This window comes from Manduca sexta, chromosome 18 (genome assembly GCF_014839805.1).
Source record: "Manduca sexta isolate Smith_Timp_Sample1 chromosome 18, JHU_Msex_v1.0, whole genome shotgun sequence".
Classification (NCBI taxonomy): domain Eukaryota; kingdom Metazoa; phylum Arthropoda; class Insecta; order Lepidoptera; family Sphingidae; genus Manduca; species Manduca sexta.
The window spans coordinates 9,394,411-9,406,625 of NC_051132.1; the positions used below are offsets into that span (position 1 = coordinate 9,394,411).

General features: G+C 36.1%; 1 protein-coding gene across 2 annotated transcripts in view; it reads left to right on the forward strand.

Moving 5' to 3' along the window:
* LOC115439744 (mitoferrin-1) overlaps window positions 1–12,215 on the forward strand; it is a 181,615-nt gene that overhangs the window by 164,578 nt on the left and 4,822 nt on the right. For both annotated transcript variants that reach the window (XM_037440150.1, XM_030163724.2), the window contains 2 exons: window positions 10,541–10,671; window positions 10,993–11,049. In XM_037440150.1, coding sequence (XP_037296047.1) covers window positions 10,541–10,671; window positions 10,993–11,049 — 188 coding nt within the window. The remainder of the gene's footprint in view (window positions 1–10,540; window positions 10,672–10,992; window positions 11,050–12,215) is intronic.

Sequence of the window (12,215 nt, forward strand, 5' to 3'; positions counted from 1 at the left end):
TTTCGAAATACCCGTAATGTGAGAGCGTAGAGTGTATTGTGATCTTGCTTATTTAGGGAAATACAGGCGCGAATTTAATAAGTGGTCGTAGGTGAGTTAAAGAAGTTTACTTCAAGGCAATTTTCCTAATTTTCTGCATTATTATTTTTGTAAATATACAGCATGTGATCCTAATGGAAAGGATTATTAGTAACTCTGTTCAAGAAATTACTAATAGAATAATTTATAAACAGTAATGGAATAAATATAAAGTTAGGTGTGTCGCGAATAATTGTTAAGGACATTCGACAAGTCGACGGATTGGCAGCCTCATGTTCTTCGCTCCTGATAACGGATGCACACAGTCATTGAGATCGCTGCGAGGATGATAAGCCCTCTGTTTGCAGTACTTACAATATGGGGAATTACTTTGATTGCATATCAAATGCTTACCTCATAAACACATTATTATAATTTATAGCAAATACATGTAAATACATCTCACTGGATGAAGGTCGCTATTATCTTAATAGTCTGGAAGTCATTAGAGGGGCCTACAGCACTGGACATCCTGTGGCTAATGATGATATCTAATACCATTTCAAAGCAATTGGGAAATTGGTAAACTGTTGATTTGGACAATGTGACTAAATAATCGATTTGGCTTCCTAATATTTTTTATCGCAAAGTAAATTGTGTTTGCAAAGATTTTTTGCCGTGTTACGGCAGGTCAAACGCGATAAACGTATTTACATGGAACGGTAACCATTGTGTGCTTAATACTTAACGCGTAGATTGTAGGTACACAAAGTTATAGATGTAATATAACATTCAAACAAAATAATTTGAGTAACGGAGATTATTCGAAATTGAAATTATGCCAGATTAGAAAACTTACGCACATCTTTCTAATTTGATAGTGGTACCAGTTCTTTGCTGTCGCTATTATCTCATCCCTGACTGTGACCATTGTTGAGGAAAATTGTTCCAAGAACAATGTTAATAACGAAAGTGCAATTAATGTAATATTATTTGTAAGGACCGATTATGGTGATTGATTTATTAATCATGATGACTTGCGTAAAGACGAAAGTATATTGTGAAGTAAATAAACAATAAATAGTAGAATATTGGTGGACGGGTAGAAGATAATATTATCGCACATGATGCTTTAATTCCTTGAAGTGATATAGGGAGGGAAGATGAGAGGGTCAAAGTGAGAACATGAAATGGCATCTAAAAGATATAGGCCATGGACGATTTTCATTTATCGATCGCTTTCGATTGACTTTCGTTTAAATTGGAAGTAAATCGTCATTTTAAATAAGTGAAAGGTGAACTCAGTATCGGTGTTTGTAAATGTAAACTTGGAACGCTTTCTTTAACTGAGCTTAGGTCTGTTTTCAACAAATTTGCCCGGCAGTCAAGGTCCGAATAGGCCTACGATTAGTCCTTTTGATGTTGGCGTTGCTTGTCGACCACACTTCTGAATTGAATGGCGAAAATGTTCCGTGCAAGTCGTTCCAGTTGTTACCGCCGATACCTCAAGGTTCTTAGAATCCCTAATGGTGGACTTTTACAAAACTAATAATTTGTTTTACTGACAAAACTTGTGAAGCAGAGATCACACGGGCAAGTCCATCGTCTGGTAACACATTATCAATGTGTTAACTTGTACTGAATAGCGGTGTTGTGTTATCAACGTCACACTACGGGTTCAGATAAGGCGCACGTAGTGGTTCGTCTGTTAATTGTTCTGCGTTGCGTAACTGATATCACTTGAAGAAATAATGGTGTTAGGCCTTTGTCTAATCGGTCAATCTCGTTTTGCAAGGAGCGCGGTCTTCCTTGCGATTTTTTGGACGAATGTTGGCTTTTATTTTATCACAACTTACAACAATTCTAGCGGAAGTTTTTGATATCGTCTTACGAAAAACTGATTAGAGATAACGGGCCTACATAACCGTTTTCCTTATAGTATTAGCCAGTCTTCATTTGGTTCCTAAAATTAACTTTCAGCATTATTTTATTTATACTTTAAAATCATTAAATATTTATTTAGGTATCTATGTATAACTATTAACTACACTTCATTCGTAATTAAAATTTCGGAGTTGATATTCTTGACAATTGGTGAAGTTGCGATAAGTGCTGTTAGAAAAATGATTCTAAGTAATATTGCGTCCTCTCGTACCCCCTCTGGAGTAGCCATATTGAGCGATAGATTGTACTCCTAACTAAGTAACTCCTAAGTATTTAGATAATAAATGTACCTAAATAGATTGACGGACATAACTGCGTTAGAGAGCTCTACAGTATTCTACTCTATAGTATTCGCTAAATCGCAAGAAATACTTTATTAATAAGTGCTTACGTATGTATACATTTGTACGATTTGAACATTATAATATCAGATTTGGGAGTCGTCCGCAACTAACAAGTCCCGTTTTGCCCTGAGCTCGATGATTAAGTATAAATATCTAACCCATATTCTTTCACGCATAAGAAATATCTATTATAAAATGCACTCTAACTTATAATATATTATGTAAATGCAGTAGGAATCCCAAATTTCGTAGACGGTAACGAGTCAAGTTTAGATATTTTTAAAGCAGAGATATGAACGGTGCTATGAAGGGAGCTGAAAATTACCGCTAAAGTGGCGCGGAAACACGAACCTTATGGACCTAGACACGATGGGAATTTCAAACAAAATGATCTATTTCTACAGTACTACTACTAACTATAATGTGTATGTTATCCAACTCCTCCCTATCTATCTATTTGATTAATTTCGTTGCGAGATAAACACAAATTAGTGTTCCCTGAGACTTGCTGAGCTACACTGCTCGGTGTCATAAAATGCGTGCCGCTGCTGATCTAGGCTTACAGGAGTTGTAGTGTTGATGGGTGTGTGGGCGCAAAAGTCTCTTGTTCTATTTATTCCGTTTAAATGGTCTTCACATCTAATATTTATTCTGTTTAGTGCTAAATCATACATAATTCATCAAACATTTTAGTCATTATCCCTCCATTATTCTTCTAATCGAAAATGCGACGAGATGTAATTGATCTCTTTCTTACTATTCACGCTCTGTCAGTGAAAATAAACCTTCAAAGAACCTTTTGCAGTAGAATAAATGAGAAGTCATAAGAAATAATTTCTGCGAATGGATACCGAATGAATTCGCCTAGCGTCAGCTGGGCGTACGACATAATTAGTTTTTACAAATTAAATTGGTGAAACGCAACTAGTGGCGCGTGTTTATTTCTTCAAAAACTTTGAATATTTAATTTTTCATACTAGTCTTGTTTGTAGAAATATAACTTGATTGGATCACTTTCTTCCAACTTAATTTATAAGTCTTGCTTCATGGAATTAAAAACTAAAGTTATGTACAACTGTACCTACCTGCTATCTATCTGTTCAATCCATTTATCTACCTTGTATGTTGGGAAATAGTTTAGCTGAGTCATCATAAATTCGTAATTTACATCTTCCTACCATTTTGTGGTTGAGAGTTGGTTTATTAAGTTTGGTTTAATATGTTTTAACATGTTAGAAACAGTTAACAGAATGCATTACTGAATGTTTATTTTTTCATACTAACGGTACCAAGCTGAACCAATCATGCTCATTGTCGGCGTATCAAACGCACAATAGTATTACTACACCACTTCAACGCGTTGGAACCATTTGAACGATATTTAATTTTCTTTGCTTTAGTCTTCAATAACCTAAAGTTCAGAACTCATATTAGAATCTTCATTGAACTTGCAATTCTCTGCTAATTTCAGTCTCAGTATAGGGACTTATCAATGTATTTATAGTTTGACCACGCAAATAAAAAACCTCGCCATAGGGAGCCTTACATAATATGAAACTAATTTCTTGTGCGACAAACTAAAAAGCAAAAGTAATCACAAAACAGGTATTATATTTTAACGGTCAGGTTATAAGTTAGTTGGGAATTCTGGATAGTGAAAACGAAATGATTTGCGCACATCGACATCATCCGGTAGTAGAACACTAGGCACTGATAACGATGTTGCGGTCGTGGCGGTCCATTCTGTCTGCGGCTATATGTGCTAAATAAAACAATGTACTCTTATTCTCTTTGTGACACATTTTTTAATGCGCAGTAATATTATTTACTTGACAAAATACGATAAAGGAAAGCGTGATTGTCGTCGGTCATAATATTTGCAATGAAATTATATTGTTTGTATCTGTTGGTGTCGAAACAAAAATAGGAGCAATTGTTTGACTTATAATGTCAGATTCTTATAGATCCTTCTCCATGTTAATGCTGTTGCTATCGAAGCAAGCAATTATTCCACTAATAGAGATAGTATTCACCGCTGTTGTCACGTGTTAGTGGTGTTGCTAATTGCGGCAGCATTCCTCAAATGCCTAAATTTTCTCGTATCAAATGTAAAACGTTACTAAGCTCCTTTAAAATAATAGTGTATGTGAGTGGGATTTATCGAACAATCCACTGTGATATGGCGCCAGATTCCAGCATTTATAAACTCACAGTTCTGAATGAACTCGAATATTGGGCCGTTGATCCGATAATACGTTTACAGGTCAACCCTAGTACCTATGATTGTTATGTACATAGTATAGACTACCGAGGAAATTCACTGTAAATGTAATATAATGTGAGCGAACCGCAAACATTTCGTTGATACATATTAAGCGCTTTCACTTGCGTGCGCGCGTGTCATAAAGTCGAAATACGGACTTATCTGCTGGAAATAGCGCCCAATTTGTAACCGTCGTTTAAATGTACATTGAACATATAGTCAAAATAATATTATAATAATATGCTACTCAGCTTAAAGTCTATTGTTTGACAAACACATCTGTATTACAAGGTTGCATGCAAAAGAGTTGAAGTTGAGTACACATTATTTTTGAAGTAGGTAAAATGTTTCATGTTTGTTTGGAACAGGTGTTGATAACCGTGTGCGCAAATAATGTGAGCCTCTTAGCGCGTTAACTTTCTTCAGCCTTCGCTTTATATTTCCTGCTTAATTATTTGCGCTTGTGGCAGCCAATCAGCTGTGCCCACGCCGACACGTGAACCTACGTGGCAGTAGCTAGATCTTGCGAGCCTGCCTATACGCCCAATGACCTTTTAATCCACCCGAATTATACAATAAACCGGAACAACAAACACATGAATATTAATGTTGCAAATGTAGGTACATCATACGATACGCGCATAACTCGCACCGGGCCTAGATTGGTCCACCTCGTGTGACTCTTTGGCAGCCGTTATATTGTTAGGTTCATGAATTAAATAATAACGTTTTTCCTTACGTTCAATAATATCGAACATAGTAACGCAGAGATAGAATATTTTTGCTTGGCCTACGCTTTTGAATGTGTGTATACTATACGCATTATGTACGCATGTCTGTCTGTCACGAATGTATACGCGGGTGTTTAGTCAACTGAAGAATCAAAAACAAAAAAACATCAAGATTATTAACGAAGATATTTGTTCAGATAGTTAGCAGCACGTATAGATTTGAAATTAAATTGTAGGTACGCTAGATAATGAACCCATATTCCAAAGTACTTGAAACACAAAACTGGTTGTCATAGATAATTTATAAAGCAAATCAGAACAGTATAGTCTTAAAAGGACTTAAGTCTTAGAATAATGTTGATTATCTTTGTTAATTTCATTAAAGAGTATAAACAATGCCATCTATCGATGGAGAGACGTAAACGAATCGTATTTTTTTATATAGATATTTAGCGTTGATCCTCAAGATAAAAATACTACGCGAATGTAATATGATTGATTATACAATAATAATTATTATATGTAGATAACACGGTCTATGAAATACTGAGTTTTGTACGCAGCTTCGCCTGCGTTATAAGCCTTTTCGGTATGTATAAAGGTCACTGTGAACTGTCCATGATAAGAAGTATGTAGCCAATACATATTAATCTAAGACAATATTTATCTATTTGCCGAATTTCATCTGAATCTATTCGGCGGTTGCAGTGTTAGTAAAGATATTTAAATTATTAAGTAATAAATTCTATTTAATGTGCATTTAAATAATTAAATTGGCAAATGTCGTGAATATAATTCCTTCTTCACATCCGTTTAAAATTTGGTTTCTGTATACACAGTTGATATCTTTTAATGTCTTCGATATCAAAACATCCAATTAGTTACGAAAAGTTGTATTTAATGTTGTAAAAATATAATATAATAAATTATTTATAAAAATTTACAAGGCCAAATTATAAATATAGGGGCTTAGCAAAATTATAATAAGATCCAACACGCTATTATTGTGCGCTTGCGCAGCACTAATCAATGTGCTTAATTTTATTTTTAAGTAAAGAAGTTTAATCTTATTAACTCAGTTGCTCAATCTCATCCCGAAATATGTATCACGATGGTCTCCCGTGGAAGGAAGCAGAGAAAAAATAAAGACGCTGTCCTGCAGCCTGCCGCAAATATAGCAACACTACTCGTCTGTACTGCCCAGATGTCCAGATATATCATCTGTCCTCAAATTGTAAACCAATTTATGCAGCCAATGCGCACCGTCACAATGAATACGTGGAGTGGATACTGCGAACAAATTCATTGCACATAATTATTGACGACTGAGGGATGTGCGTACGTGTTATATGTCGATCATTCTGTTTCGACCTGTTTAGCGACTAGTAGATAGCGCACGTGACAGTCGACATTTCTATCATTTTGTATTGTTTAGTACTAATACTTTTAAGGTGTTGTTTTTGTGGTTTGAATCTTTATTCGGAGTCTAGTATAATCAATTCAACACACTCGTCGATACAGTCGACAGATTAGACTATAATTCTTATAATGTTGCTTCGTAAATTTATTTCTGTATTGTCTCTTGTATAAGCGGCGATAGCCTAGTCGGGTGTGGAACGGACTGCCAAGACGAATGTCCGCAGGTTCAAATCCCAAGGGCACACACCTCTGACTTTTCTAAAAAAATCATGTGTGTATTCTTTGTGAATTTATCGTTCGCTTTAACGGTGAAGGAAAACATCGTGAGGAAACCTGCACATCTGAGAAGTTCTCTATAGGAATTTCGAAGGTGTGTGAAGTCTACCAATCCGCACTAGGCCAGCGTGGTGGACTAAGGCCTAATCCCTCTCAGTAGTAGAGGAGGCCCGTGCTAAGCAGTGGGCAAGTATATAATACAGGGCTGATATTATTATTATTATTATTATTGTTGTCTCTTGTGACTCGCAAATTGCTTTGTCTTTTGAATTCAATCTTAACAGCAAACAAAACAAAATTACCAGCATGATGTAAATTGCTTCATGCTTTTCAGTATTTGACTGATAAATCTAGTGGCGAACAACTAACCTAACTACTATACAATTGAGTATTTTTTAAATTACTTAATGAAGCTAATTGTTTTGGCCCGCGTAGAGTATTGATTTTCGTTCCATACAAATTGAAACCGCGGCACGCGACGTGCGCGGCGGCCGCCCTTCACTGCCAAGGGCGCGCGACCTGTATTGTGCTCTTCTAGTAGTTCACGTTCACGGACCCACGCTACTAACGTGTTGGTCAATGTATTATGCATACGGCGGTGTCGGGTTAATGATAGCTGCGACATAGTGCCCCCCTCGTACGTCAGTGCCTGGCTGGAGTCACGGCAGTTTACGTAGTCCGTGGTTCGATTAAATTTCAAAAAGTTGAATACGTACAAAAAGGATACGTCACTGGTTGTTGATTAGCCTTCATTGGCATTGGCCAAATTTTGGACCTGATTCGCTTTTGTTGGTGACAGCAGATATGATTGGAGTGAAATTTTGCCAGCCAAAATATTGCTTGAAGGTTAAGTAAGCATAAAATTAAAACACTTAATTAAAATTCCTAAAAAGTTTCTAATACAATTCAGTCAATTAACCAACGATGCATAAAATGAGAAATGTCCGGTGATTAGTTAATCGCGCAACAGCTATATGTCGGAGGTGTGTTTGTTCATTGTGAATTCCAAGTCTACTCGTATACTTAGACTTTAGACCGATAATAATAAACTAGTGATTGAAAAAAACACTTCGGATCGGACACATCCTCCTTCAAGCCACGGTGGCGTGTGTGTGTGCCGTGATGTGTGTTTAGATCGGCGCGTTTTTTGTATTCAGTCTTCATGATGTAAGATTCAACTCGATGATCTTAATGTGCTATTGATAAATCGCGACATAGTAGCTGAGATAGTCTTGAAATTGAAATACTATGCTCTAAATTGAACGCACTCGTAGGAGTAATCAGCCAATAATTAATGTATTTTTGTATCACATGTTTAAAATGAATTAGCGATAAGTGTCAGTGCAAAAAACGAGTTAATTATACACGTTTTATGTAATTTTATTAGGGTATTTTTAAAACAATTTTGGGTTATCGCATAATGTTAAACTGTATCGATAATTGTACTTTGTTATTGCTGTATCCTTCGCACGCTATCGTCCTCATCTTGATACTCTATGATGTCCAATTTGTACATTTTGTCGTGTCATTTTCCTTATTCTTTTAGTCAGATCGTCTTTCAATTTGAATTTTATTAGGCTCAATCTGCACCGGGCTCGTAATTGAGAGTTAATTGTTCAGTGTCCCTCACTCGCCTTTGATCACATGGTCTAAGTCTTTGTCTACTTATAATTACATGAAAGCAGTAATGAGTTCTTGTAGGAATAGATATTTTATCGTTGTTATGTGTCCAGTTTACTAATTCTCTTTATGGCACTAACGTTAGGTGACGAAGATACGATTATGCGTATGAATCTACCTGCATTAGAATGACGCAATTGAAAAATATTCTCTCCTGATCGTTTGTTTAACTTACCATATTTCAATCCATAAGTGGCACAAGTCCTGTAAAAGGGAAATTACCTTTCAAAACACGCTTGTCTACAAATAGTTTGTAAGTGTTGTAGAGTCAAAGTATGAAACTTATGGAAACCACTGAAGTGACTTGTATTTAGAGTACCTGGCGAGGAGCGGGACTGAGTCGATCAAGCAACTCACGGTTTAGCATAATAAAATTATACGTATTACATATTTTTTTTTGCTAATCCTGAAGCACATACTTTTCAATACGTATGTATTGAAGTGTATTTGTTTCAGTGAATGTATATATTCGTGGACAAACAGACAAACACGAGAGCTGACTTTTTGTATCAGTAACATCGTGTAATAATTTGCTTACAATACACGTAATAAGTCAACGTCAATGGTAATTTGTTAAGGAATAAACATGTAGTGTAGGTATAATCGTTGCGTATTAACTCAGTTATCTACATTATGTACGGCAGTTGTTAATTGGAGTCAATACAAAACCTTACTGACTACGGCAACGAAACAAAAAACTTATGCTCGTAAAACATGTAACATTATTTTTATTTGTATAACTGCGGGGCCGCAATAGCCGGTCTCTCTATTTTTTTTTGGTGTTTATTAATATGCAAGTATTTGTAGACATTAATATTATTATGTTGCTTTGGATCTACTCTGCGGTCGGTTACCACGATTTTGATCTACGGATATCTATTTAATATTTAATAGCAACTGGTTGGAATATATATTTTTTTTTTATAATTAAAGCATGTTTGTTAACAAAAATCAGAATCTATAATGGCGGATATTTCGCTGTTATCCATTTATATCTGTTTTATTTAGCTTTATTTTAAGTATTTTTTTCTTCTATCGAAACGGAGTCGCTGACGAAACGTAATATTGCGCAATAAGCAAGGGTAATCGGAAATAGTACGAAATAATATGAATAAATAAATGACCTTGAATATTAAACTAACATCCATTGACGCTAATTCATACATAATCTATACTATTATATAAAGCTGAAGAGTTTGTTTGTTTGAACTCGCTAATCTCAGGAACTACTGGTTTAAATTAAATAATTGTTTTAGTGTTGCATAGCCAATTTATCGTTGAAAGCTATAGACTATATAACATCAAGCTATGACCAATAGAAGCGGATCATCACTGAAAAATGTGGCGAAGACGGGGGAAATTTATTTCTTTTGAGATCTTCCGTTGCGTAAGCTGCGGAAATGGTTGAAGTTATGCAACAACCATGTATGTTAGACTTGTTCTTTTTAAAAAGTAAAAAAAAAAATTAATATTATAATACTAACCACCGCCGCATCAATGTGTCTGCCTGAACGCGTTAAACTCAAAAACTGCCCAACGGATTTCCATGGAATTTGCTACGGAGATATTTTGAGACTCTTTTAAAGACATAATCTACTTTCTATCCCGGGAAAATATATAGCGGGACTTTTATCCCGGAAATATTCCTGTACGCGGACAAAGCCACAAGCAAAAGCTAGTTATATAATATACTAGCTTGCGGTAAAGATTTTCCGGAATAAAAAGTAGCCTATAGCAGTAAGGAAATTTGGTTGAAAGATACAACATTACACTTGTTGTCACGCGTTATGATTATGAATATTTGATGTAATTGTTATTTTTGTGATGTATTTTAATGCTTAGAATATTTTTGTTGTGTATTGCAGGCCTGTGCGCGGTCTGTCGGCCGTGGTGCTGGGCGCCGGGCCCGCGCATGCGTGCTTCTTCGCCACCTACGAGCACTGCAAGATGACGCTCTCGCACCTAACGCGACATCGGCATGACCACATCACACACGGTACTAACATTATTATTAAATAGCTTTTGCACGACGCTATGTCTTTAAAGACATAACCTACTGAATCGATGTCATCGAAATCGATTCAGTAGGTTAACTAAGAAAGCGTAACAAGTAGACAGACAATATTATCGATTTCCTATACTTATATTACGCTTTATCATTAAACCTAGAACCTGGAACAATAATTGGTTAATTTATTCAGAAACATAAATTAACTAATTATTGTTCTACATTATTTTGCCCTAATTATAGGTTTAAAATTTTTTTTGACGAAATATTGGTAGATGTTTATACAATACAATTGTCCATATGTTCCAGGTTTGTCAGGGTGCCTAGCGTCGCTCATGCACGACGCAGTTTCGAATCCAGCTGAAGGTAAGCAAAAATCCCTCACAAACTAAAATAATATTTATTATCTTTGTTGCAAATTGTATTATTGAATGTAGATGGAGTTATCCTAACACGCGTGCTATTTCTCTTCACCGTTGAAGAGAGCATCAATTGAGAAATAATACAAAAATATGACGTAACTATGGATTCGATATTATTATTATCTATTAGCTGTTGGTCGCAGATACGCCCACGTTTGTTTTGTTTTACTGGGTAAAAGTCCCGTTTTATATTTTTCCTAGATAAAAATTAGCTTAGGTTCTTCCCGGGGAAGGACGCTGTCTCCATACTAAATTTCATTGAAATCCATTTGGCAGTCTTTGAATTTATCGCGTTTAGATAGACAGACGTTGCGGGACGGGGAAGGGGGGGGGGGGGCGTGCTTTGTTTAATCTATAATATTTTATAAGATTGGTAAGTAACATAATAGACTCAGCGTAGTGACAGCGAGAGACTAGTCATAGGCGTCGATGGTCGGATACTCTGCGGGGCGAGGGGCAGAGGGAGTGTTAAAGAACCGCCCAAAGCCTTGTAATAACATGGCAGTGTCGCGGGCCGGGGTCGAGGGCTATCGGCCCGGCTCGCCGCTACTAATTACTGTTATGTAATGTGGTGTAACAACCGAGTCCCGAGACCGCCCTCCGCCCCCGGCGACGCCCGTGCCATGAGATACGAAATAAAGTTGCGCCCTTAACTCTGTTTTTCATGTGGTTTCGCACATGGTACATCGCGTCGTCTTATAGTGTTAAAATCAATCATGATCGCATCTCATTTGGCAGTAAGATTTGTGGAAGTTTCGATGATGTAATCATATAATGTATCTAATTGTAAAAAAAAAAACATAATGAGTGCATACTGAACATGACGACAATGTACTATTTAATATAGTTTATGTTAGCTTCCAAGAAGAAGTAATATAAGCTGGTTGTAATTTCATTTTTTCACTAAAAGAAGATGGACAGCCGGTTTCTGAGATGACTTTCAATCAGATAATTTTGACCAATTGTTTACACGAAATACAATATAATATTGTACTATTATGTATTGGATACATCTGTTTCCTGCCCTGAAAATGTATATCTAGGTTATGTAGCTCGAATAGCTATCAAAGTAGGTGCCGGTCGCGAACCGGTCATCATATTGATTTGTTC